General features: G+C 44.5%; 1 protein-coding gene across 4 annotated transcripts in view; it reads right to left on the bottom strand.

The window, feature by feature from the left end:
• Window positions 1-3,258: 3,258 nt before the first annotated feature.
• The window catches only part of LOC110490717 (supervillin), a 146,894-nt gene continuing 125,574 nt past the window's right edge, over window positions 3,259-24,578 (bottom strand). For all 4 annotated transcript variants that reach the window (XM_036944313.1, XM_036944314.1, XM_036944315.1 and 1 more), the window contains 16 exons: window positions 19,247-19,394; window positions 18,825-18,970; window positions 17,973-18,148; window positions 16,815-16,968; window positions 16,338-16,540; window positions 16,068-16,150; window positions 13,550-13,704; window positions 12,870-12,975; window positions 12,417-12,624; window positions 11,836-11,969; window positions 11,585-11,740; window positions 9,994-10,137; window positions 6,137-6,258; window positions 4,140-4,295; window positions 3,736-3,756; window positions 3,259-3,345 (listed from right to left, as the gene is read on the bottom strand). In XM_036944313.1, coding sequence (XP_036800208.1) covers window positions 3,259-3,345; window positions 3,736-3,756; window positions 4,140-4,295; window positions 6,137-6,258; window positions 9,994-10,137; window positions 11,585-11,740; window positions 11,836-11,969; window positions 12,417-12,624; window positions 12,870-12,975; window positions 13,550-13,704; window positions 16,068-16,150; window positions 16,338-16,540; window positions 16,815-16,968; window positions 17,973-18,148; window positions 18,825-18,970; window positions 19,247-19,394 — 2,199 coding nt within the window. The remainder of the gene's footprint in view (window positions 3,346-3,735; window positions 3,757-4,139; window positions 4,296-6,136; window positions 6,259-9,993; window positions 10,138-11,584; window positions 11,741-11,835; window positions 11,970-12,416; window positions 12,625-12,869; window positions 12,976-13,549; window positions 13,705-16,067; window positions 16,151-16,337; window positions 16,541-16,814; window positions 16,969-17,972; window positions 18,149-18,824; window positions 18,971-19,246; window positions 19,395-24,578) is intronic.

Consider the following 24,578-nt stretch of genomic DNA (forward strand, 5'->3'; position numbering starts at 1 on the left):
AGTAATAATTAATCACAAACAGTGCTGGAGTTTTTTTTTTAAGTGGTGGAATTCCCCTTTAAGAGAGTAGGCAAAATAGAGGAATCATGTCGATTTGATAAGAAACTTGAGGTGATGATAATGTGCGTGGTTGGCAGTTGCTTGGATTTGTTCCTTTCTACTGATGTATAATTTACTCTAATGCTCTTAACCGGAGACAGGATCCTTAACCGGAGACAGGATACTTAATCGGAGATAAGAGCCTGTCTCCGGTTAAGTATCCTAACTGGAGACAGGATACTTAACTGGAGACAGGATACTTAACCGGAGACAGGATACTTAACCGGAGACAGGATACTTAACCGGAGACAGGATACTTAACAGGAGACAGGCTCTTAACAGGAGACAGGCTCTTAACCGGAGACAGGCTCTTAACCGGAGACAGGCTCTTAACCGGAGACAGGCTCTTACCTTGAGCAGCTTGACATGATGTGAATGTGATGCCAAGATTGACTCCTGGCTGTGATACAGAGTCACTCCTGCATAGGAGTAACACACAAACACAATACCTTTTTAAGGCGGACTGGATGTGCAACAATTCTACCCACACCTGGGACTACCTACAGTTCTTTTATGTGTGTCCCTTTCTGCACGGTATTATGGATTATGGATGGTACACAGAAGAGAGAGGGTGGGAGGAGGGTTGCAAGAGAGGGATGAAGAGTGAGGAGAGAGAGAGAGGTGAAGAGGAAGAGAGAGAAACAGAGGAAGAGAAAGCAGAGAGAGGAGAGTCAGAGCATCTTACAGTGAGTGGGTGGTAGAGTGGGAGGAATCATTGCATGTCGCGTATCAAAGCCCTCAGAGGGTAGACTGGGACGAGCTCAGAAGAGACTTCACAAACAGACGGGAAGTTTGGAGATGCTACAGTGTATGAACAAAAATGTGGCACGCTAGTACACACACAAATAAACACACAGTAGATCTGACATTGTTGTGTTCAGCACTGTGTGTGTTTGCGTTGGTGCGTGTGTGAAGAGACAGAAAACTGTGCCAGGGAGTAGACGTCAGTTTCAAAGTGTGCTGCCTTGTCAGACAGAGACCCTGTGAACTTTGTGTAATGTTGAAACAAACAAACGCCCTGCCCTTCCAATGAATACAACATAAGTGATGGATCCACAATGAGCAGAACAGAGACAGCTACAGTGACAGGCTGTGGTGTATACTGTATTGTTCTTCTGTGATTGCACCAAACTTAATCAAATTGGCCCTCATTCCTCTTTCGTCACAATCTCAAAAGACACGCAGGCGCTCAGACACGATCATGAATACGACATCAAAGCTCAGATCTTGACACACCCCCCCCCCCCCCCCCAGAGGTCCATTTTACATGAGACAATCATCATGTATGTAGTCTGGAATAATAACATTTAATACAGGACCTCAAACTACAAATTGTGGGTGTACTATTCAATCAGACTGCACTTTACGCAGTGACACCATTAGTTACGTCGGCAAGCAAAAAAACCTGCAATTTACAGCAACCTGACTTGACTCATGCAACACCCTAAAATGACCCCTATGACTCAACAGCAACCAAGAGGAGAATCTCAGTGAATCAAAGGAAATTCAATTGAGAGTTTGTACCTCCTTCTCAAAACCCACCCAACGTGATTTGAGAAGTTGAGATTCTCCCATAGTATCTATCTGTGTTTAAGCATCATCCTCTCCACTGTAGAGGTGACAAGAACATAAGCAGTCTTTCAGCGCACTCTGTTGGAGAAACTGTGCATCAACATACCTTAGCAACAAAATACTTAAATCAATTGATACATATGCATAAACATACACCTCTGTTTTTTTATCTGAGAGAACATACCAGACTTACCAGTTTTCTGTGTCATTGAGGGTTTAGGCATTATATGGAAACTGAAAGCCTAGGGATTAAAGAAACAATGCGTATGTCCCAAATGGTACCCTATTCCCTTTATAGTGCACTACTTTTGACCATGGCCCATGGGGTTCTGTTCAAAAGCTGTGCATTATGAAGGGAATAGGTTGCTATTTGTGACATATCCATTTAGACCATTTCAGGTGATAAAGACGTAAAACAACATCCTTAGATTTAATTTCAATGTTTATTTTCTCTAATATCCTTTATATCACAGAGAGTCTTTAAAACACAGACTAATATTGTTCTATATATAAACTGTACATAAAAGCAAGGCACTATACAACGTTGAATTTATAAGATTCTGTAAATTCATGCCTGTAAAATACAACAATTCTCTTCAATCTGAGCACCTGAATGATGCAGGACAGCCTAGCAATGACAACAGACACTTCAGAATGTAGTAGATACATGATTTGTTCAATAAAATGGCGACATGTACAGTCTCTTGGGAAAGGAGCATTATTGTCCAACTACTTATCAACATATGACAACCTCAACATGAATAACAATACAATGTATTTAATTTCTTATCTCACAGATAATACTCAAAAGGCTTTTTATTCCTAATATGGAGTAAATATAAATATAAATGATTTATTCAAATGCACAAAGAACAGCTTGCAGAGAGTCTGTTTGGGGTGTGTCAAACAGAGTGGTTCTCCTGCTCGCAGACAAACTGCTGTACGGGCGATACTGTAAAAGCATGGTTACACCCACACACATACAGATATACGAGCACACAAGCACACACACAAACAGACACACGAGCACGCAAGCACACACACAAACAGACACACGAGCACGCACATGAGCACGCACACACACACACACACACACGAGCACACGAGCAAGCACACACACACGAGCACGCACACACACGAGCACGCACACGCACACACACGAGCACGCACGAGCACGCACACACACACACACAGTGTGGATTTAAAAAGCCGGGTGCCGACACATTACAAACATCCACTTAACATTCACCCGCACACCACTGAACTACCCACATTTAGAATTACAAAACAAAACTGGTAACACATACAAATAAAATAAGAAAATAAGAAAACTATACACGAGGCTGGCACAACTCTGTTGATCCTCACTCCTTCCACCACTGTGTCTCTCTTCCTCTTCCCTCCCTCCAACCAGGGTAGGGTTCTCAGAAGTGTGTGTTCCCAAGCCTTCTCCAGTCCGGAGATGAAGGGGTGAAATGTTAAATTAAAGAGTTCTCAGTGGCGGGCTCCTGTTACAACTGAACCACGATGCACTGACCGTCGCTTGTTGATGATGTCATCCGGTGGTCAAGCCTTCTGTCCAACGTACTAAAACAATCCTTTGGCTTTCTTCACGTTCACCTGCTTCCAACCTGGCAACACCTCATACTCATCCCTCGACATCTCCAGAGCTTTCTACAGGGGGGCCAAATACACATTGTTACCACACAATAAACACAAAATCTGTCAACCGCTATATCAACTCTTGTGAAATTCCTTATACCCATGAGTTGCAAAAAACAATATCCACAAGAAAATTCAAGGTCACAACATGGTCAGTGGTCCAGTTCATCACTCCAGGAGCATCTAGTGCAGGAAATCCACAAAGCTATTACTTAGTGAGTTGAAACAGACCAAACCATGCAAGAGAGGTTCAGAGTGAGAGTGTGTTGATCCAGACACAGAGTGAGGAGGGAGGTGAGACAGAAAGCAACACACACAGGATTATGGGTGATCTAGTTAGTCAAAGTGAGGACGCTGTGTACATATCTGGGGCCACCTGTGCTCTCAATTCAAAGATCTCACCTTCCCATAAGCCCCTTCACCCTGGCAGGTAAACACATGATGAGCCAGAGAGAGAAAATGAGGACAGAAGGCGATGAAGGGATGGAGAACATATTATGTACATAAAAACACAGACAACAAAAAGTTCAAGGAGACTGAAGGACACTCCTGTGTGATTACTGTGTGGATTTCAGAAAGAAGGACTGTTTTAGACCCGTTTGCCTTGACTACCAGTGTACAATGTTCCAGTATGATCCCTTGTCACACACACTGGAGAGAGTCTCATTATTGTAGGCAAACATAGCTTAGCCCCAGATCGAGTAGACAAACCTGTAATAGTATGGTTTGAGCCCAGGCAAACCTAGACAAAAAAGTCATAATTCACCAGGGAGCAGATGGTACCGTAGGTGTGGACGTGGCCTCACCTCAAAGTCATCATTGTCTAGGTAGATCTCCAGGCGTAGGGGGTCGACTCCCTCGGGTAGGGGCCGTGCCAGCAGGTCTGCCAGGGGGTAGGTGGTCTTACACAGCCGTGCCAACACATCCTCTACCAGAATTATCTGGTTACAAACCTCTGCCTCCTGGGACACACAAAGATGTAAATAAACGTGGTGAGTACACACACTTTCAAAATCAATCCCACCCCTATCCTCAGTACCCTGAGGGTTGCCAATTCGAAACTTCGGGCTGGCCAGGAGGAAATCAGTCTGGAATAAGTCGGCAACAGGAGGAGTTGGTTGCAATATACACTGCTCAAAAAAAATAAAGGGAACACTTAAACAACACAATATAACTCAAAGTCAATCACACTTCTGTGAAATCAAACTGTCCACTTAGGAAGCAACACTGATTGCCAATACATTTCACATGCTGTTGTGCAAATGGAATAGACAACAGGTGGAAATTATAGGCAATTAGCAAGACACCCCCAATAAAGGAGTGGTTCTGCAGGTGGTAACCACAGACCACTTCTCAGTTCCTATGCTTCCTGGCTGATGTTTTGGTCACTTTTGAATGCTGGCGGTGCTTTCACTCTAGTGGTAGCATGAGACGGAGTCTACAACCCACACAAGTGGCTCAGGTAGTGCAGCTCATCCAGGATGGCACATCAATGCGAGCTGTGGCAAGAAGGTTTGCTGTGTCTGTCAGCGTAGTGTCCAGAGCATGGAGGCGCTACCAGGAGACAGGCCAGTACATCAGGAGACGTGGAGGAGGCCGTAGGAGGGCAAAAACCCAGCAGCAGGACCGCTACCTCCGCCTTTGTGCAAGGAGGAGCAGGAGGAGCACTGCCAGAGCCCTGCAAAATGACCTCCAGCAGGCCACAAATGTGCATGTGTCTGCTCAAACAGTCAGAAACAGACTCCATGAGGGTGGTATGAGGGCCCGACGTCCACAGGTGGGGGTTGTGCTTACAGCCCAACACTGTGCAGGAAGTTTGGCATTTGCCAGAGAACACCAAGATTGGCAAATTCGCCACTGGCACCCTGTGCTCTTCACAGATGAAAGCAGGTTCACACTGAGCACGTGACAGGCGTGACAGAGTCTGGAGACGCTGTGGAGAACGTTCTGCTGCCTTCAACATCCTCCAGCATGACCGGTTTGGCGGTGGGTCAGTCATGGTGTGGGGTGGCATTTCTTTGGGGGGCCGCACAGCCCTCCATGTGCTCGCCAGAGGTAGCCTGACTGCCATTAGGTACCGAGATGAGATCCTCAGACCCCTTGTGAGACCATATGCTGGTGCGGTTGGCCCTGGGTTCCTCCTAATGCAAGACAATGTTAGACCTCATGTGGCTGGAGTGTGTCAGCAGTTCCTGCAAGAGGAAGGCATTGATGCTATGGACTGGCCCGCCCGTTCCCCAGACCTGAATCCAATTGAGCACATCTGGGACATCATGTCTCGCTCCATCCACCAACGCCACGTTGCACCACAGCCTGTCCTGTTGTTGGCGGATGCTTTAGTCCAGGTCTGGGAGGAGATCCCTCATGAGACCATCCGCCACCTCATCAGGAGCATGCCCAGGCGTTGTAGGGAGGTCATACAGGCACGTGGAGGCCACACACACTACTGAGCCTCATGTTGACTTGTTTTAAGGACATTACATCAAAGTTGGATCAGCCTGTAGTGTGGTTTTCCACTTTAATTTTGAGTGTGACTCCAAATCCAGACTTCCAAGGGTTGATAAATTTGATTTCCATTGATAATTCTTGTGTGATTTTGTTGTCAGCACATTCAACTATGTAAATAAAAAAAGTATTTAATAAGAATATTTCATTCATTCAGATCTAGGATGTGTTATTTTAGTGTTCCCTTTATTTTTTTGAGCAATGTAGATCTAATGGATATTTAGGTGGACGATAGGGATGTGTTTGGTGTAATGGGTAGGGTATGGGATGGGAAACAGGTGATGGATAGGTGACCCACCCTCTCAGTGATCTCAGCTATGTCCTCTCTGTGTTCCCAGCATGGAAACATGTTGGTGAAGGTTAGAGGTTCAAGTCCCGCATGGATCAGATACGCCTTGGGTGGCTTCTTCTCATTCTTCTCTGTGGGGGGTGGGGGGGGGCAACATTTTTTATGTTTAGTATAAATCAAACAGTTCCACATTCCCTCTCTCTTTTGATGATATACCTAGAACAAGGTATATCATCCTTGGCATGGTGTATGGCCAGTACTGACTGGTATGCCACTGATGAGATGGAGAGCGTTCATGCAAAGGTGGTGACGTTCTACTCCTGCATTCAAACTGCACTTGAATGTATGCATGCCAATCATAAATAAGAAAAACAACAACACTAGGGAGAAGCTCTGGATGACTGAACAAATAAAGGCTGCCATCAGGAAAAGACAGAACACGGTTCAACAGATGGGGAAAACCATGAAATTGAGAAAACACAGTGCAAATGCTTATCAAGGAAACAAATGAAAACTACTACAAAACTGAAATCCAGGACCTAAAGAAGAAAAACCCCAAGGAATGGTGGGACTTCATTAACAAAGGACTGGAACCAAAGAAAACATCAGGAGAGAACATACAGGTCGAGGGAGTTGAAGACGACATGGCTGATGTTTTAAATGGCTTCTTCGCTGAGGCATGGACAAGCACCACACCTCTCGCCACCGTCCCCCTGCCCATGCCTACCAGGCAGGTTGAGCTGTGCATCAACGGCCAGATAAAGCAAGCGCTGATCAGACTCAGCCCAAGGAAAGCATGTGGGCCTGATGGCATTCCAGCCTGGCTACTAAAAGAGCATGCCCCTGTCATCACACACATTGTTAACACCTCCTACCGGCAGGGGACTGTTCCAGCTTCCTGGAAGACTGCCAATGTGTGTCCCATACCTAAAGTGTCAAACCCATGTACAATGAGATGAGTGAGTGTCTGGAGGCCCATCTCTAACTTCATGCATTGGAAAAATCCAGAAGAGCTTCATCATGAAAACACTCATGCCAACAGTCCTCTCTGAGTCCACGAACCAGTATGCCTACCTCCCAAAGCCGAGCATTACTATTGCCCTTGTGAAATCCAAACACTCCTGGCTGACATCTTCAGACTCCAGAAAACCAAACAAGGATGAGGGTGTTACTGTTTGTCCAAAGCCTTTGATAGAGTAGATTACGCAAAGCTCCTGACATTGAACTGTCCAGGTTACTAGTCTGGCTCCACAGCTACACCACCGGAAGAAGGCAGAGGGTGAGGGTGATGGCGAATGGCACTTTCAGCCCTTGATCAGAGGTGGCCTTGGGTGGACATATGAAGGAGAAACCGATATGGTGAAACCATGGCCCCTTGTGGCACACCAGAAACACTGTCTTCAGTGACACTCTGGACACTGGGTATGCAGAATGTAGGGCTGTCCAGAGCCACACCACAACATCCAGGAGAACACATCCATGGTCTTGGAGGCAAACCAGCTGGACGTGTGGGACACATCCAACAACATGCTCTTGAATGGGGAAAAGTCTGGAAATCTGGATATGATTTTTAAGAACCAACCTTCACCACTCGTCCTAGGGGGACAGGAAGTACCAGTGGTAACATCGTCCAAGTATCTTGGTTTTCATCCAGACTCTAACCTCAGCGGTGAGACACATGTGGAGCAGTCAGTGAGGAAGGCCTCAAAACGCCTGCACTTTTCGACTGTTCTTGCCAGAAATGGCCTACCCACTGAAGATCTGGTCACATAATACACTACACTGGTCAGGCCTTGTCTGGAATACGGTGGAGTGTTAGTTGGACGCAACAAAAAAGCAGTAGGCCCAACTTGACAGGGTGCAGAGGAGGGCCCTGTGGATCATCTCCAGAGGTGGAGCAGTCTAACCACAGCTACCGTCACTGCAGAGCAGGCTGCAGTGCACCTGGTGAAGGAAATGTCTTGAACACCCTCTGCATGACCTGCTCCCTCCAAAAAGAGGCAACTACACAACCAGGCTTCTGAAAACAACCCACCAACTGTCCTGTATAAGTGCACTTACAAACCGCCTGAAAAACAACGCTCTAACCACTATTGTCAGACTGTACAACAACTCGAGCTCATAAATGTTTTCCCTAAAATTATATTTTTAACAATCACATTTCGACATTTGTTTCCACCATGAAAACATTTCCTGTAATGTTTTAAGCAATTTTTTTATTACGTAAATTCTGCATTTCTTCAGTTTTATCTGTGAGCAAGATTCATTAAACTCAAAATCAACTAAGTCAATAGCAACACTTTACATCTTATAAGGGTTTATTTTGTTTGGTTTTCTTTGTCTTTTTTGATATTTTGAGTGGTATTGTTAACAAACACGCCCCCATAAAGAAAATGAGAACTGAAAAACAGGTTCAGCCCCTGGTTCGACCTTGATCTTGCACAGTTAGTCCACCTCAAGAATTGCATTTGGCAAAAAGCTCGGCACACGCATACTCAGGCTGACTGGCTCTCGTTCAGGCAAGTGAGAAATAAGTTCCCTCAGGCTATCCGGAAGGCCAATGTTAGTTACTTTAAGGGGGACGGCAGGGAGCAGATCTCTCCCTGTGGGTCTAACAGCAAGTAGCTAAAGAAAACGGTTAATAAAAGAGAATAAAGGTCCTAAATGATGTCACCATTGCCCTTCATTCTCAGCAATGTTGTGCTGCTATTTTTATTTTCTTGGCCAAAGCTTTTGATACGGTAGACCAAATCAAATCAAATCAAATTTTATTTGTCACATACACATACACCATTCCATTCTTGTGGGCTGGCTAAGGAATATTGGTGTCTCTGAGGAGTCTTTGGCCTGGTAAGCTAACTACCTCTCTCAAAGAGGGCAGTGTATAAAGTCAGAACATCGGCTGCCTTAGCCACTGCCTGTCACCAAGGGAGTACCCCAAGGCTCGATCCTAGGTTCCACGCTCTTCTCCATTTACATCAACAACATAGCTCAGGCAGTAGGAAGCTCTCTCATCCATTTATATGCAGATGAGAGAGTCATACTCAGCTGGCCACTCCCCGGATTTTGTGTAAATCGCTCTACAACAAGAGTGATAGTGCCCAACAAGCTTTCTCTACCCTTAACCTTGTTCTGAACACCTCGAGCGGCTAGATGTGCTTTACCATTCGGCCATCAGATTTGCCACCAATGCTCCTTATAGGACACATCACTGCACTCTATAGTCCTATGTAACCTGGTCATCTCTGTATACCTGTCGCAAGACCCACTGGTTGGTGCTTACTTATAAAACCCACTCCCCCCTATATGAGATATATACTACAGCCCTCATCCTCCACATAAAACACCCATTCTGCCAGTCACATTGTGTTAAAGGTTTTTCACAGTGTTAAAACGCACTCATCCCTGGGTCGCTCGTCTTTTCAGTTCGCTGCAGCTAGCGACTGGAATGAGCTGCAACAAAACACTCAAACTGGACAGTTTAATCTATTCATTCAAAGACTCAGTCATGGACACTTACTGACAGTTGTTGCTGCTTTGCGTGATATATTGTTGTCTCTACCTTCTTGCCCTTTGTGATGTTGTCTGTGCCCAATAATGTTTGTACCATGTTTTGTACTGCTACCATGTTGTGTTGCTGCCATGTTGTTGTCATGTTGTGTTGCTATCATGCTGTGTTGTGTGTTGTTGCCTTGCTATGTTGTTGTCTTAGGTCTCTCTTTATGTAGTGTTGTCTCTTGTCGTGATGTGTGTTATGTCCTATATTTAGATTTTTTAATTTTTTTTTTGTAAATAAGAATTTGTTCTTAACTGACTTGCTTAGTTAAATAAAGGTTAAATATAAAAATAAAATTGTGTTCAAGTACCTGTGCAGTACTGCAGCACCGTCTCCATGGCACACTTCCTGTCTGCGTCCCAGCGGATACGGGCAGAGCCAGGGCTCTCGCTGTCCTGGGGCCACCAGCCTTGCCACAGGTAGACCTCGTGGAGGTTGTCGACCAGGAAGAGGGCTACAGGAAGATGAACAGGACGTGATGTCATGATAGACATACACAATGAGAGCTCAAATCTATGTGACATGTTGTAGTGTAGTCTTTAGCCATGTTGTAAGATTTGTTAGTGTATGTGTATTAGGGTTGGGCAGTATCGTGATTTTTAGACCATCATACCGTGTCTGTACTACACTGGGGTATACAGTATTACTGAATGTGCACACAAGGGGCGCTATTTAAAAAATGTAATAATAATAAGTACATTAAAAAAATTAGGCCGGTTGGACTGCCAAATTTTCTAAAACGTCATTGGAGGCTGATTGGTGTAGAAAAAAAGTACATTAAATTCTCTGGCAACATCTCTGGTGGACATTCCTGCAGTCAGCATTCCAATTGCACCCTCCCTCAAAACATCTGTGGTATTGTGTTGTGTGACAAAACTGCACATTTTAAAGTTAGCATTTATTGTCCCCAGCACAAGGTTCATCTGTGAAATGATCATGCTGTTTAATCAGTTTCTTGATATGTCACACATATCTTGGCAAAGGAGAAATGCTAACTAAGAGGAATATTAACACATTTGTGCACAAAATTTGAGCATAATAAGCTTTCTGTGCGAATAAAACATTACTGGTATTTTTTTTATTTCAGCTCATGAAACCAACACTTTACATGTTGCGTTTACATTTATGTTCAGTGTAGGTTTTCTCCTTTTGCTGCAAATCAACCTGCAATAGCCACGGAAGCTAGTGTATCTCTATGGAGTTATATTATTGGGGTCATCGCTATAGGACTAGCTTTCTGTTAAGATTAGGTCTCCATGAAATATACTGACATTTCTAGAACTAGATATATCTCAAAAATATACTAAATAATTTCCATTAACTGCAGTTTTGAAGAAAAGCGCACAGCAATTGCAAGCTGTACGTACGTACGTACATACATACATACATACATACATACATAATATATATAAATAAAATGTTTGGGGGGGGGGGTTGAGTATAAGCAACTGCTTAGAAGTATGACTATAAGAAATCTAAAACGTATCAAATTATGTCCAGCTCAGGGCTCAAGCGATGCATTTGGTTTGCTAACTTGCTAGCTAAGTGGCTAGATGTCAAGCTGTAACCAAGCTTCTTTGTTACAGAAGAGACAATCAACCCCACTTGGATAATAATCCCTATTTTTTTTGTGTTTTTTTTGCACAAAACAATTTAGGCAACAGGGATCTTGATCCAGGAAGGGATTGAATGTCTCTGCTGTAACCAATAAGCTTGGTTGGCTAGCAAGTTAGCAAACCAAATGCATAGCTGGAGCACTGAGCTGGATATAATTACATTTGACACCTTAGATCTTAAAAACATTTATGGTCTTGAAAATCATACCATCGGTATTTCGAAATATGACGTTATACCATACACCGAAGCCTAGTTTGTATGTGTGTGTATATCCTGTACAGTACCTGGTTGAGAGGCAGTGTAGAGGTCCTCCTGTAGGAAGGGCAGTGAGTTGACCTCCTCCGTTATTCTGGCTGGGTAGAAGAACTCCATTGCAACAAACTCTCCAGACGTACTGCTCAGCTGGTAGAGACGAGGGGTGAAGTTGAACTTCCCTGGATCTGTGGATCAAAGGTTGAAGGTCATCACATCAACCAACCAGGGGGATCGTGGACTACCAGAAATAGACCCTTAATTAAAGAAAAAGGACTCTAACCTTGGAGCATGCAGTCGTAGGCCTTCCTATCTCTCCTTCCCAGAGCTTCCCAGAATCCCGTAGGCTCCGCCCCCTCGTCACACTCATAGATGGTCACCTTACTGCTGCTGTGGAGCCCCGCCTCCAACGGACACCTGCATAAAAACAACTGGCTAAACACCTGTGGAACAGAACCTTCGACTACACCAACTGTGACATCAATCCCGTTGACCTTGGAGCATTCAACTAACTCATTCCCAGGTGCTGTATGGCTCACACACTCATGGCATGCATGCGCACACACTGTTAAAAGAGTTACGGCCTGAACCAGGCTTATTGAACACAGTTATACTAATGAGATCCATTTATTCAATTGGATTGGAGACCAACATTATTTAGACTTCAAACAAATCATATCAGCGAGTGCTCAACATCGTCTTCATGATGAGCCCTTTGACCTCTCACAGTGGCACGGTAGGCCATTACCCTAACCCCAACTGAACAATAACATGTCAGGGAGAATGAATGTGCCGTCTTCGGCCTGCCATGTCAGAATACTAGGAAAGAAATCATTGTAAAGTGTTGTGAATGTTGGGACTCACTGTTTTTTGATCTTGTCGGCGGCAGTGCACCCCACGTCGCGGGTGTGGAGCTGGGCCTTGCAGCCATGCCACACGTACATGGTTGCTTTAGAGACGCTGAGAAGCACCATAGAGGTCCGGGAGCGCAGACTGCTGCAGTGGCATGCTACCTCCAGCAGGTGGCCCTCCACCGGGACCTCCCCCCGCACACAGTACAATCGCCAGTCATCTGATGTGGGAGAGGAGTTAGAGGTGAGAAAGATGATGCCCTGGGATGGTAATAACCTATACCTCTCTATAAAAGTGTAATTACATAGCAGTTTCTATGTAACGAAACATTGTTACTACAGTTAATACTATGCAGTTAGGTCCGTATAGGGGCAACTTAAGGTAAAGTGTTGCCAAATATAACAAACACGAACATACACACAACGTACAGACACATGAGAGGGAAAGGTGTGGATGGTAACTTACTCTGTGAGTTCTCCTCCTCCTCTTCTCTCTTCCCTGCATGGACCACCATCCCTCCATTAAAACACTGAAGGAAACATGGAGGCTCCTTCCCCTGCTGCACCTGGACCTGTAAGAGCAGAGGAGAGAGTGGTTACATACACACACGGACAAGGAGGCAGGCGCACGCACACGCATGGATGACTGTATATATGAATGGACAAAGCCATCGATGACGTGACACCATGCATTCCTATGTGAAGACTCAACAGCGCATTGAAGCCAAATGGTTGTTAAGATGGCGTGCGTCTCATGGAGACATACCATGAAAAGTTTGAGTTACACCAGGAACTGACATTATATGCTAGATTAGTGCCGCCCCTTCTCATTGAGTAATTCAAGTTGAAGGCCGACCGGGGTACTACAGGCTGCCATTAGTAACTAAATTGTACTTTTAACTTCTTCTGAATGCATTTTTCAAATGTTTTTATTTATTTTTATAAATCGGTTCAATGACATACATCTGGGGTAATAGAAGCAATTATTGGTACCATGATTGTCTCTAAAAAAAGATTGACATTTTTACATGAACTATAATGGGGATCCTGTTTTCTGCTAACAAGGCCTGCAGTACAGCCTTTTACTTCAATGAGAGGGGGCAGTCATTTTCCCCTGGCGCGCCCGCCCGCACGCACACACACTACCTGTGCTCCTCTCTCCTCGTCCAGTTCAACAGTCATTAGCGCTGACGTCCCCTTTTCACTGACGGTAGAATTCCGGCCCTGCCAGAAGAAATAGGAACACTTCTCCTTCCCAGCTCCTGCGCTCCTCACCGCGTCCGGATTCTGCCTCTTCCCAACTAGGATCAACAGACAGAGACATGGATTCACAAACAGCTCGAATGAGCAACTATAAATTGTTGTGACATACTGTTATGAGACTGGAAATTGAGCTCAGGTGCATCCTGTTTCCATTGACCATCCTTGAGATGTTTCTACAGCTTGATTGTAGTCCACCTGTGGTAAAGTCAATTGATTGGACATGATTTGGAAAGGCACACACCTGTCTATATCCCCACAGTTGATTGTGCATGTCAGAGCAAAAACCAAGCCATGAGGTCGAAGGAATTGTCCATAGAGCTCCAAGACAGGATTGTGTCAAGGCACAGATCTGGGGAAGGGTACCAAAAATGTTTTGCAGCATTGAAGATTCCCATGAACACAGTGGCCTCCATCATTCTTAAATGGAAGAAGTTTGGAAACAACAAGACTCTTCCTAGAGCTGGCCAAACTGAGCAATCGGGGGAGAAGGGCCTTGGGAGGTGACCAAGAAACCGATGGTCACTCTGACAGAGATCCAGAGTTACTCTGTGGAGATGGTTGTCCTTCTGGAAGGTTCTCCCATCAGGACCTTATGGTAGAGTGGCCAGACGGAAGCCACTCCTCAGTAAAAGACACATGACAGCCCGCTTGGAGTTTGCCAAAAGGCACTTAATTAAAGGACTCTCAGACCATGAGAAACAAGATTCTCTGGTAGATGAAAAACAAGATTGAACACGTCGGCCTGAATGCCAAGAGTCACGAGTGGAGGAGACCTGGCACCATCCCGACGGTGAAACATAACCAAGAAAAATGTAGGCTGTAATCACTGCTTCAACAAAGTACTGAGTAAAGGGTCAGAATACTTATGTAAAAGTCATATTTCCATTTTATATTTTTAATACATTTGCAAAACAATTCTCCAGGTGACTGCCACAGGAAAGGAAGACCCAGAGTTACCTCTGCTGCAGAGGATTGGTCCATTAGAGTTACCAGCCTCAGGAATTGCAGCCCAAATAAATGCGTCACAGAGTTCAAGTAACAGACATCAACTGTTCAGTGGCGACTGCGTGAATCAATTGCTGCAATAAAACCACTACTAAAGGACACCAATAAGATGAAGAGATTTGCTTGGGCTAAGAAACACGAGCAATGGACATTAGACTGTTGGAAATCTGTCCTTTGGTCTGAGAGTCCAAATTTGAGATTTTTGATTCCAACCACTGTGTCTTTGTGAGACGCAGAGTAGGTGAACAGATGATCTCCGCATGCGTGGTTCCCACCGTGAAGCATGGAAGAGGAGGTGTGATGGTGCTATGCTGTGACTCTGTCTGTGATTTATTTAGAATTCAAGGCACACTTAACCAGTAAGGCTACCACAGCATTCTGCAGCGATACGCCATCCCATTTGTTTTGCGCTTAGTGGACTATCATTTGTTTTTCAACAGGATAATGACCCAACACACCTCCAGGCTGTGTAAGGGCTATTTGACCAGGAAGGAGAGTGATGGAGTACTGCATCAGATGACCTGGCCTCCACAATCACCCGACCTCAACCCAATTGAGACAGTTTGGGATGAGTTGGAAAAGCATTCCAGGTGAAGCTGGAAATGCCAAGAGTGTGCCACGCTGTCATCAAGGAAAACGGTGGCTTCTTGAAGAACCTAAAATATATTAGAAAATAGTAAAAATAAAGAAAAACCCTGGAATGAGTAGGTGTGTCCAAACTTTTGACTGGAACGGTATATTTTTTAAAAATTATTATTATTTTTCTGAATAGCACCCCTTGTGCACATTCGGTGTATCTGTCAAATCATACACACAACAATGGTACATCAGTGTGCCTGTATCTGTGTACTATGAAAGATGATACTCTATTACTGTAATCGGCTGGCATGTTTAGCAGCCCATACATTGACAAGTCCTATGGTCTCTCTCTCCCTCCCTCTGTGCGGAAGAGAACTAGCCACACTACTGCTAACCAATAAAACTAATCACACTCTCTTCCCACTCGTAGTGATATGAATTACTGTTTGGTTGCACGGGGCTGGCCCTGCCATGAGTTTATGTGATGGTTAATTATTACCCTAACATAGAGAGAGGGTGACGGGGTGACAGGGGGCAATCTTTATATGGCCTTTACATGGAGAAGAAAAGTGTATAAATCAAGGAGGATATGTTCAAGCTTACGCAAAGGTTAGTTGTGCTCAGTCTAAGAGAGGAACACAGGGTGTCTTTCTGTTAAAAAACCGAGGTAAAATCCAGATTTCAAACTCCTGCCCTGGTTTCAAGTGTGTCATCAGCGACAGTAGGAAAAGAGAGACAAAAAAAATAAACAAATAAAAAGAGAGAGAAAGAGAACTTTGTGGTGTGTGATGGTGTAGAGATGTGGCTCGATACTAACCTGCTGTGCTCACCATGTACTTCCATTTCACCACATAGGTGTCTCCCTCATGGAACTGTCCGATGCTCTGCTTGGGCAGCCGGCTGTAGGATATGAGATATAATTTTCCGATTGTCCTTTAACCCAACCGCACAGCGTCACACACATAGTACGCATCCCAAATGGCACCCTATTCCTTATACAGTACCCTATGGGCCCTGCTCAGAACTTACATGTAGCGCATTATGTAGGGAATATGGTGCCATTTGCTACACAGCCATACACACCCACCTGTAGTCAAACTCTAGTATGTGCCAGATGTCCACAGCGGTGGTGCTGATCTCAAAGTGCCTGCGGTCATCCCCCGCCACCGGGCCATAGCCCCGGCCCAGGTCCACCCCATCCAACACCGTACGAACCGGGGTCTGGAGCAGTGGCAGCATCAGAGAGGCATCATAGGCCCGCATCATGTTCTGTTCCGGGCTCTGCTGCTCCTGGGGGGAGGGGAAAGCAAGAAAAAGGGTTTAGGAAGAAAGGGTGAGTAGGGAGGTTAAGACGCGTGTGATGGTTGTTGTGAGGGAGGAGAGGTGGAAATGGGCGATGGGTTGTTGGAACAGAAGTAGGTTTTGTTGTCTTGTCAAATTTTGTATGATTTAGGCCAGTATTATGGCTTACTTTCTAATAAGGAACGCTTGAGAAGCTACAGGACAAAGGGTTGTAAAGGAGGTGAACAAAATAAAATATGTTAAAAACTATTTGGAGCTGTACCTTGTTGTTTTCGTTGAGGTGCTCATGGCCGTTCTTGATGGTACCTTCCTTCTTGGAGTCTGTCCAGTCCAGGAACTTCTCCTTGAACAGGGTGGTCTCGTTGTGTTGCGTCAACCTTCCAAACATAGCCCAGTCTGGACGGCCCTGGCCTTTCCTGCACTCGACAGAGGGAGATAGAGGCCAGGTGGAAAGGTACGAGTTGAAATGGGAGAGGAGAGGTAGAGAGGTAAAAGAGTTGGAATGGGAGAGGTAGAGGTGGAGAGGACAGAGGCTATTTGTAGCTTTTAATTTGATATTTTATTTAAAGGCCCAATGCAGAAGTTTTATATCAATATCATTTCTGTAAAATATTTCGATTTAAATGGCTACATTTTTTTAAGCAAAAATCTATTTCTCAAGCAATAATTTTGCTAGGACTTTCAGAGTGGTCTGAGTGGGGAGGGGAAAACTAGCTGTTATTAGCAGAAAGGAACTCTTTCTTATTGGTCTATTAACCAATTTACCTCATGATGATGTCACTACGGAGAGCCAAAACACCCGCACATTCAAACCTGCTGATTAGAAGGTCCTGTGTAGATTGTATTTTCAACCAGCAACTATCAGGAAATAACACTGACAAAATGTTTTCACAGATTTACAGTGTTAGTTTTCACAGCTGTTGTACAATATGATATAAAACACAGGAAACAAATATTTTAACCTTTATTTTTCCAGGCATTTAAGTTCAGAACCATTTCATATTTCCAATGACAACCTGGCAAGTGCGATTCAAGAAGCCTACCAACTTGTCCATGGGCATAGAGGCAGAGACAGGTTGTTTCGTGCAGAGTGGCGCGATGACACTCCTGCCCATTTATTATAGGAGTCTCCCCTAGCCTCTTAGCTGTTTACACATAGTGGAAAACTTGGCTATGGTACCTATTGGAGGGGGGGCATGTTGTACAACCTGTACTCACCTGGGTGGTTTTAAGAAGGCAGCTCAACGTTATTTGTAAACGCAAATTAACTGAAAGTGGTGGACTTTAAAGAGAAATGTTTTCCTGGTAATTATTATACTTTGTGTGTTGCATGTTTGTGTGGGAGTCAGAATATGAGTGGATATATAGCTGGGTATGAGTGTCTGAAACATACCTGAGTATAAGTGTCTGTGAGCCATACCTGGGTATGAGTGAGTTGCACTCTCCAGGGTCCAGGGGGTTAATGTCACAGTTGGTGTAGTCGAAGGTTCCGTTCCACAGGTGTTTAGCCAGCTGGAAGGCAACTTTTCTCTGGGCCAGAGTCACCTCCTTACCGTGCCACACATACACCTCACTGCCAAAGTCAAACACCAACACCTATAGGAGAGCAGAGCAGAGAGGCAGCAATCTGTCACGAATACCACCGAAGGTGGCTCCCCTTCCTGCTCTGGTGGCGCTCGGCGGTCGTCGTCGCCGGTCTACTAGCTGCCACCGATCCCTTTTTCCTTTTCGTTTGTTTTGGTCTAATTGTTTTCACCTGTTCCTTGTTGGGGTTTTGGGATGGGTGTTATTTAAGTTTGTTTTGCCCGCTGGTGTTTGTGCGGGCTCGTTGTGTTTGTTACGTTTGTGGTGTATCATCGGTTTTGGGTTTTCGCTGTCCGGGTTTGTGTAACTAGGTTTTTGGGTTAGTTTTGCACCTGTGTTTTAGGGCATTCACCCATGTTTGGACCTGTTACTTTGTTAAGGACATTAAAGCGTTTTTTTTCCGTTTACTTTGCTCTCTGTGTTTGACTCCTCACCCATCGTTACACAATCAGTACCAGTACAATGCTCCTTATGCACCAGCTCAAAATAGTCATTTGAAAGTGAGGAACTGTAGCAGGTCAGGTCAGAGGAGTGTACCTGTCAGTGTCAAACAATTCCTATTAAGGAGTTACAGCAGTGTCTGATCAGCCAGGTTAATATCTCTCTCTCTGTCTTAACTTGATTGGGATCCAGTCAGAGTGGAAATCTAAATCCAGCCCAAACAATGTTAGTAGAAGTAATGTCTGACCTGTTTGGGGCTGAGCAGCGTGCATCGGGGAACCTTCCCCCAGAAGTCGTCATCGGGGACCAGTTTGTCGTCCACTAGGCGGTAGATGCAATTGGTTTCTACGATGGCGCTCTCATACAGCTCATCCTCGTCTGGTGTCCCTGCGGCTACAGGGAGGACACAGGAAGTTAGAAAAACAGTTACAAAATTTCATAAAACTATCATCAACGTTAGAAACTGATGATACTGGGAAAACAGGGAAGCCTTTCTGGGTAGCACTTCAGTTGGAAGGGCACCTACATAAGGACTTCATAACACATTCATAACCCATACATATCACATTCATAAGAAGTTGCTACTAAGTTTGGATTGCTACTACATAGCAAGACAAAAAAAGGGGCGTCCCCAAACTGATTAAAATATGAACAGTCAGTTAGCCTTACACTGGTAGCTGATCTGTCCGCCCAGAATCTTCCAGAACTCCTTGGCAGCGTAGCTGTGTGTGTTGATACCCTCCTCGATCAGCTCTACATAATTGGCACGGCAACCCAGGTCTCTCTTGGTCTGGATGAACTGGGCCAGCTCAGCAGCCTGAGAAAGAAAGACACGGACAATAAGAAAACAGTTCATTCTCGGACTAAAATAAGTAATTCACCACTGATGATTTGATGTTTCATTGTTCGACAATTAGATATTTAGCTATTGGTAAATAGATATGTTCTTAAAAAGCATATCCTGAGATGGGCCTCCTATGCAAGTGTTTTGAACAAACCCTCATTGGGTTTTGCAGGTTGACAAAGTGCAGTCAACTTTGTTCTAAGGGCTGAAAGAACCTGTTTGGTTTAGGGCAGAACAAATGTGATTGGTTTCTAAAAGGTCAACGGGCGAAGTTTAGCAGATGCACAACTTTTAAAAACACGGTAAAGGTTTGAACTGAGAATCTTGTAAATAAAACTAGTTGTAACGTTTTTTGAAATGTTACTAGCTCCTAACAATGCAGTAAAATAAAACATTTTTATAAAAAAATACAACAAATCAAGAAGTCTCGGAATGCAATTAACAACCCAAATAGCACTAACAGTAATCCAAATTCAATATCTACATATATACACTGGATGAATTTACACAACATGTACTAAGAATGATATGTACAGCAGTAGATTAGAGTAGGCTATGTCAAGAATCCAGTATATAAATACATATACGGTGTATACAAAGTAACTAAAATGCAATGTACAGTAGTAGAAATATTAGAATGAGCCATGTCGAGAATACAGTATTTACTGTAAATACACAGTGCAAAATGGATAGAATTGCAGGAAATTAGCTTCCTAACCCAAGTCACCTGCTCGTCGAACATCTCCTTCCAAATCCATGGGCATTGATATGGAGTTGGTCCCCCTTTTGCTGCTATAACATTCTCCACTGGAAGGCTTTCCATTAGATGTTAGAACATTGCTGAGGGGACTTGCTTCCATTCAGCCACAAGAGCATTAGTGAGGTCGGGCACAGATGTTGGGCGATTAGGCCAGACTCCACGTCAGCGATCCAATTCATCCCAATGGTGTTCGATAGGTTGAGGTCCGGGCTCTGTCAAGTTCTTCCACACCAAACTCGACAAAGCATTTCTGTATGGACCTCGCTTTGTGCATGGGGGCTTTGTCATGCTGAGACCGGAAAGGGCGTTTCCCCAAACTGTTGCCACAAAGTTGGAAGCACAGAATTGTCTAGAATGTCATTATATGCTGGAGTGTTGAGATTTCCCTTCTGGAACTAAGGGGCCTAGCCCGAACCATTAAAAAAAGCCACACACCATTATTCCCCCTCCACCAAACTTTACAGTTGGCACTAAACATTCGGAAAGGTAGCTTTATCCTTACATCAGCCAAACCCAGATTTGTTCGTTGGACTGCCAGATGGTGAAGTCTGATTCATCACTCCAGAGAACTTGTTTACACTTCTCCAGAGTCCAATGGCGGCGAACTTTACACCACTCAAGCCGACGCTTGGCATGGCACAAGGTGATCCTAGGCTTGTGTACGGTTGCTCGGCCATGGAAACCCATTTCATGAAGTTCCCGACCAACATTTACGTTGCTTCCAGAGGCAGTTTGGAATTCGGTAGTGAGTGTTGCAACCGAAGACAGACAATTGTTACACACTACACAGCACTCGGCGGTCCCGTTCTGTGAGTTTGTGTGGCCTAGTCGTTTCCACTTCACAATAACAGCACTTAAAGTTGACCGGGGCAGCTCTAGCAGGGCAGACATCTGACAAACTGGCTTGTTGGAAAGGTGGCATCCTATGACGGTGACACGTTAAAAGTCACTGAGCTCTTCAGTAAAGCCATTCTACTGCCAACGTTTGTCTATGGAGATCGCATTGTAGTGTGCTCGGGTTTTATACATATGTCAGCAACGGGTGTGGTTGAAATGGTTGAATCCACTAATTTGAAGGGGTGTCCACATACTTTTGTATATATAGTGTATATGTATCTATGAATTGTGTGAATAGACAGTACGGACATTATGTGAATAGAAAAGGTGGATACAGTAGTAGTTATATAGGATGAGCCAAGACTTGAATACAGTATATACATGCACTGTGTACAAAACATTAAGAAAACCTTCATAATATTGAGATGCCTAAGAACAGCCACAATTCATTAGGGCATGGACTTTACAAGGTTTTAAAAGCGTAACACAGGGATGCTGGCTCAAGTCCATAGTTGTGTCAAGTTGGCTGGATGTCCTTTGGGTGGTGGACCATTATTGATACACACAGGAAACTGTTGAGGGTGAAAAACCTAGCAGTGTTGCAGTTGTTGACACAAACCGGTGTGCCTGGCACCTACTACCATACCCCGTTCAAAGGCACTGCAATATTTTGTTGTGCCCATTCACCCTCTGATTGGCACACATACACAGTCCCTGTCACAAGGCTTAAAAGTCCTGTGACACCAGGTGCTGTAGATTAATTTCTTCAGCCTCCTGTCAGTGTGAAGGGACCATTTCCGGTCCTCGGTGATGTGCACAACTAGGAACTTGAAGCTTTTGACCCTCTCTACCGCGGCAATGGAGGCGTGCTCTCTGCAGTTTCCTGTAGTCCACGAAAAGCTCCTTCGTTTCGTTGACGCTGAGGGAGAGGTTATTTTCCTGGCCATGCATGTCCACGCAGTCATGGGTGAACAGGGAGTACAGTAGGGGGCTGAGCACGCATTCCTGTGGGGCCACCTCTGCCACTCCCCCGAATCAGAGTGGCAGAGGTGTTGTTGCCTACCTTCACCACCTGGGGTTGGCCCGTCAGGAAGTCTATGACCCAGTTATACAGGGAGGGGTTTAGACCCAAGCACCTGAGCTTAGTGATGAACTTGGAGTGCACTGTGGTGTTGAAGGATGAGCTGTAGTTGAGGAACAGTATTCTTACATAACAAGAGGAATACCTATGTAAGAATGCTGAGGTGGGATAGGGCAGTATAACGGCGATTGCGTCATCCATGGATCTGCTGGGGCAGAATAGAAATTGTAGTGGGTCTAGGGTGTCGGGTAAGGTGGACGCGATACAATCCTTCACTAGCGACTCAAAGCACTTCATGATGACAGAAGTGAGTGCTATGGGGGCGATAGTCATTTAGTTCAGTTATCTTCGCTTTCTTGAGTACAGGAACAATTGTAGACCTCTTGAAGCAAGTGGGGACAACAGACTGGACTAGGGAGAGATTGAATGTCCGTAAACACTCTAGCCAGCTGGTCTGCACATGCTCTGAGGACACGGCTTGGGATGCCGTCTGGGCTGTTAGCCTTGCGAGGGTTAACAAGCTTGAATGTCTTACTCACGTCAGCCACGGAGATTGGAAGCGCAGCCCTCGTAATCGGCAGGGGCCCACTTTGGCGACTCTGTGTAGTTTTCCTAGAAGCCTAGAAGTCCCTTCCACATGCGTCTCATGTCTGAGCTGTTGAAATGCGACTCCACTTTGTCCCTGTACTATCGTTTTGCCTCTGATTGCCTTACAGAGGTCATAGCTGGTCTATTTGTAGATGTCCATTTTCCCAGTCACCTTGCTGTGGTTCGTGCTTTCAGTTCCCAGTGTGCGTGATCAAACAGTCTTGAAGCGTAGATTCCGATTGGTCAGACCGACGTTGAACAATCCTTTCCATGGGTGCTTCCTGCTTAAGTTTCTGCCTATATTCAGTGAGGAACAGGATAGAGGTGTGATCTGATTTGCCTAAAGAAGGGCGGGGGTGGGCCTTGTAACCATCCCGGAAAAGAGAGTAACAAAGGTCAAGGGTGTTCTCTGCGTGTAGCACAGGAGATGAGACAATATCATTTTTGGGAGCGTTTTCCTCTGGGGGGGGTGGGGGGTATGTTACTGAGTATTTTACAGTCCCTTATGCCTCTCTGAAAGGCGATCCTCGCCCTGAGCTAGTCTACTTTACTGTCCAGGGACTGAACGTCAGCAAGAAATATACTCAAAAGCGGTGGATGGTTTGCTCGCCGCCTGAGCCTGACAAACACCCCATTTCTCCTCCCTCTTCTCCAGCATCAAAGTTTTGGTGTAGCACCCGGGATGAATGGGGCTACCTCAGGAAGTCTAGACAAAGAAACCAGGTCAGGAAAGTCACATTTCTGGTGAGTGACCGCAATTTAACATCCAAAAAGTTATTTTCAAAAAGTAGGTAATAATACTAAAAATATTCAGGCAAATAATGTAAGAAATAACACAGACAAAAAATAGTGCAAAGTTGGCTAGGAGCTAAAAACTGGATGACCATGTTTGTCAGCACCATCTTTTATCAAGAGCAAAAGAGTCAAATGTGGCAAGTTAGCAGCAACCAATCAAATTTGTTCTGCCCTAAACCAATCAAATTATTTCTGCCATTAGAACAAAGTTGACTACACATTATGTCAATCTGCTTGGGGTTTTATAGTCTGAATTATAGTTTTTTTTTTTTTTAAATAGAACTTTAGAAGGAAGTCTGTGTTCCTCCAGGCCATACAGAGTTTAGAGTTCAGTTGAGCAGAGTGTGTTTAAAACAATGGCTCTAGGTCTGGGTTGATGTGTCCTGTTGCTACAGCTCCTCACACACATACACACACACACCTTCCTGTGTTGCTAGCTCCCACGACAATGCACTACATTAATCAAAAATAACAAGCAAAATAGTATTTACTTCCTACACGTGATGTAACACACGCCTAATAATAACAAAGTCCCTTTAAACCTCACTGACAGATTGTTACTCACATTCATCTATGGAGTATAGAAACATACCTAATGTAACAAAAATATTAACGAAATGTGTAAAGTGTTGGTCCCATGTTTCATTAGCTGAAATAAAAGATCGCAGAAATGTTCCATATGCACAAAAGGCGTATTTCTCTAAAATGTTGTGCTCAAATTATTTTGCATTCCACAACCAACAGCCTGATCAACTCTATGTGAAGGATTTGTGTCGCTGCATGAGGCAAATAGTAGTCACACCAGATACCGACTGGTTTTCTGATCCACGTCCCTACCTTTTTTTTAATTAAAGGTATCTGTGACCAACAGATGCATATCTTTATTCCCAGACGTGAAATCCATAGATTAGGGCCTAATGAATTTATTTCAATTGAGCGACTTCCTTATTTCACTCAGTAAAATCTTTGAAATTGTTGTGTTTATATTTTTGTTCAGTATGAATAAGACAGCACTGAGCAGCAATACTTACAATATATGTACGACAACATTGGTGCATGTGTTTTGATTAGTGTGTCTGATAAGCCTGTACTTTTA

The sequence above is a fragment of the Oncorhynchus mykiss genome, chromosome 15 (assembly GCF_013265735.2).
Source record: "Oncorhynchus mykiss isolate Arlee chromosome 15, USDA_OmykA_1.1, whole genome shotgun sequence".
Classification (NCBI taxonomy): domain Eukaryota; kingdom Metazoa; phylum Chordata; class Actinopteri; order Salmoniformes; family Salmonidae; genus Oncorhynchus; species Oncorhynchus mykiss.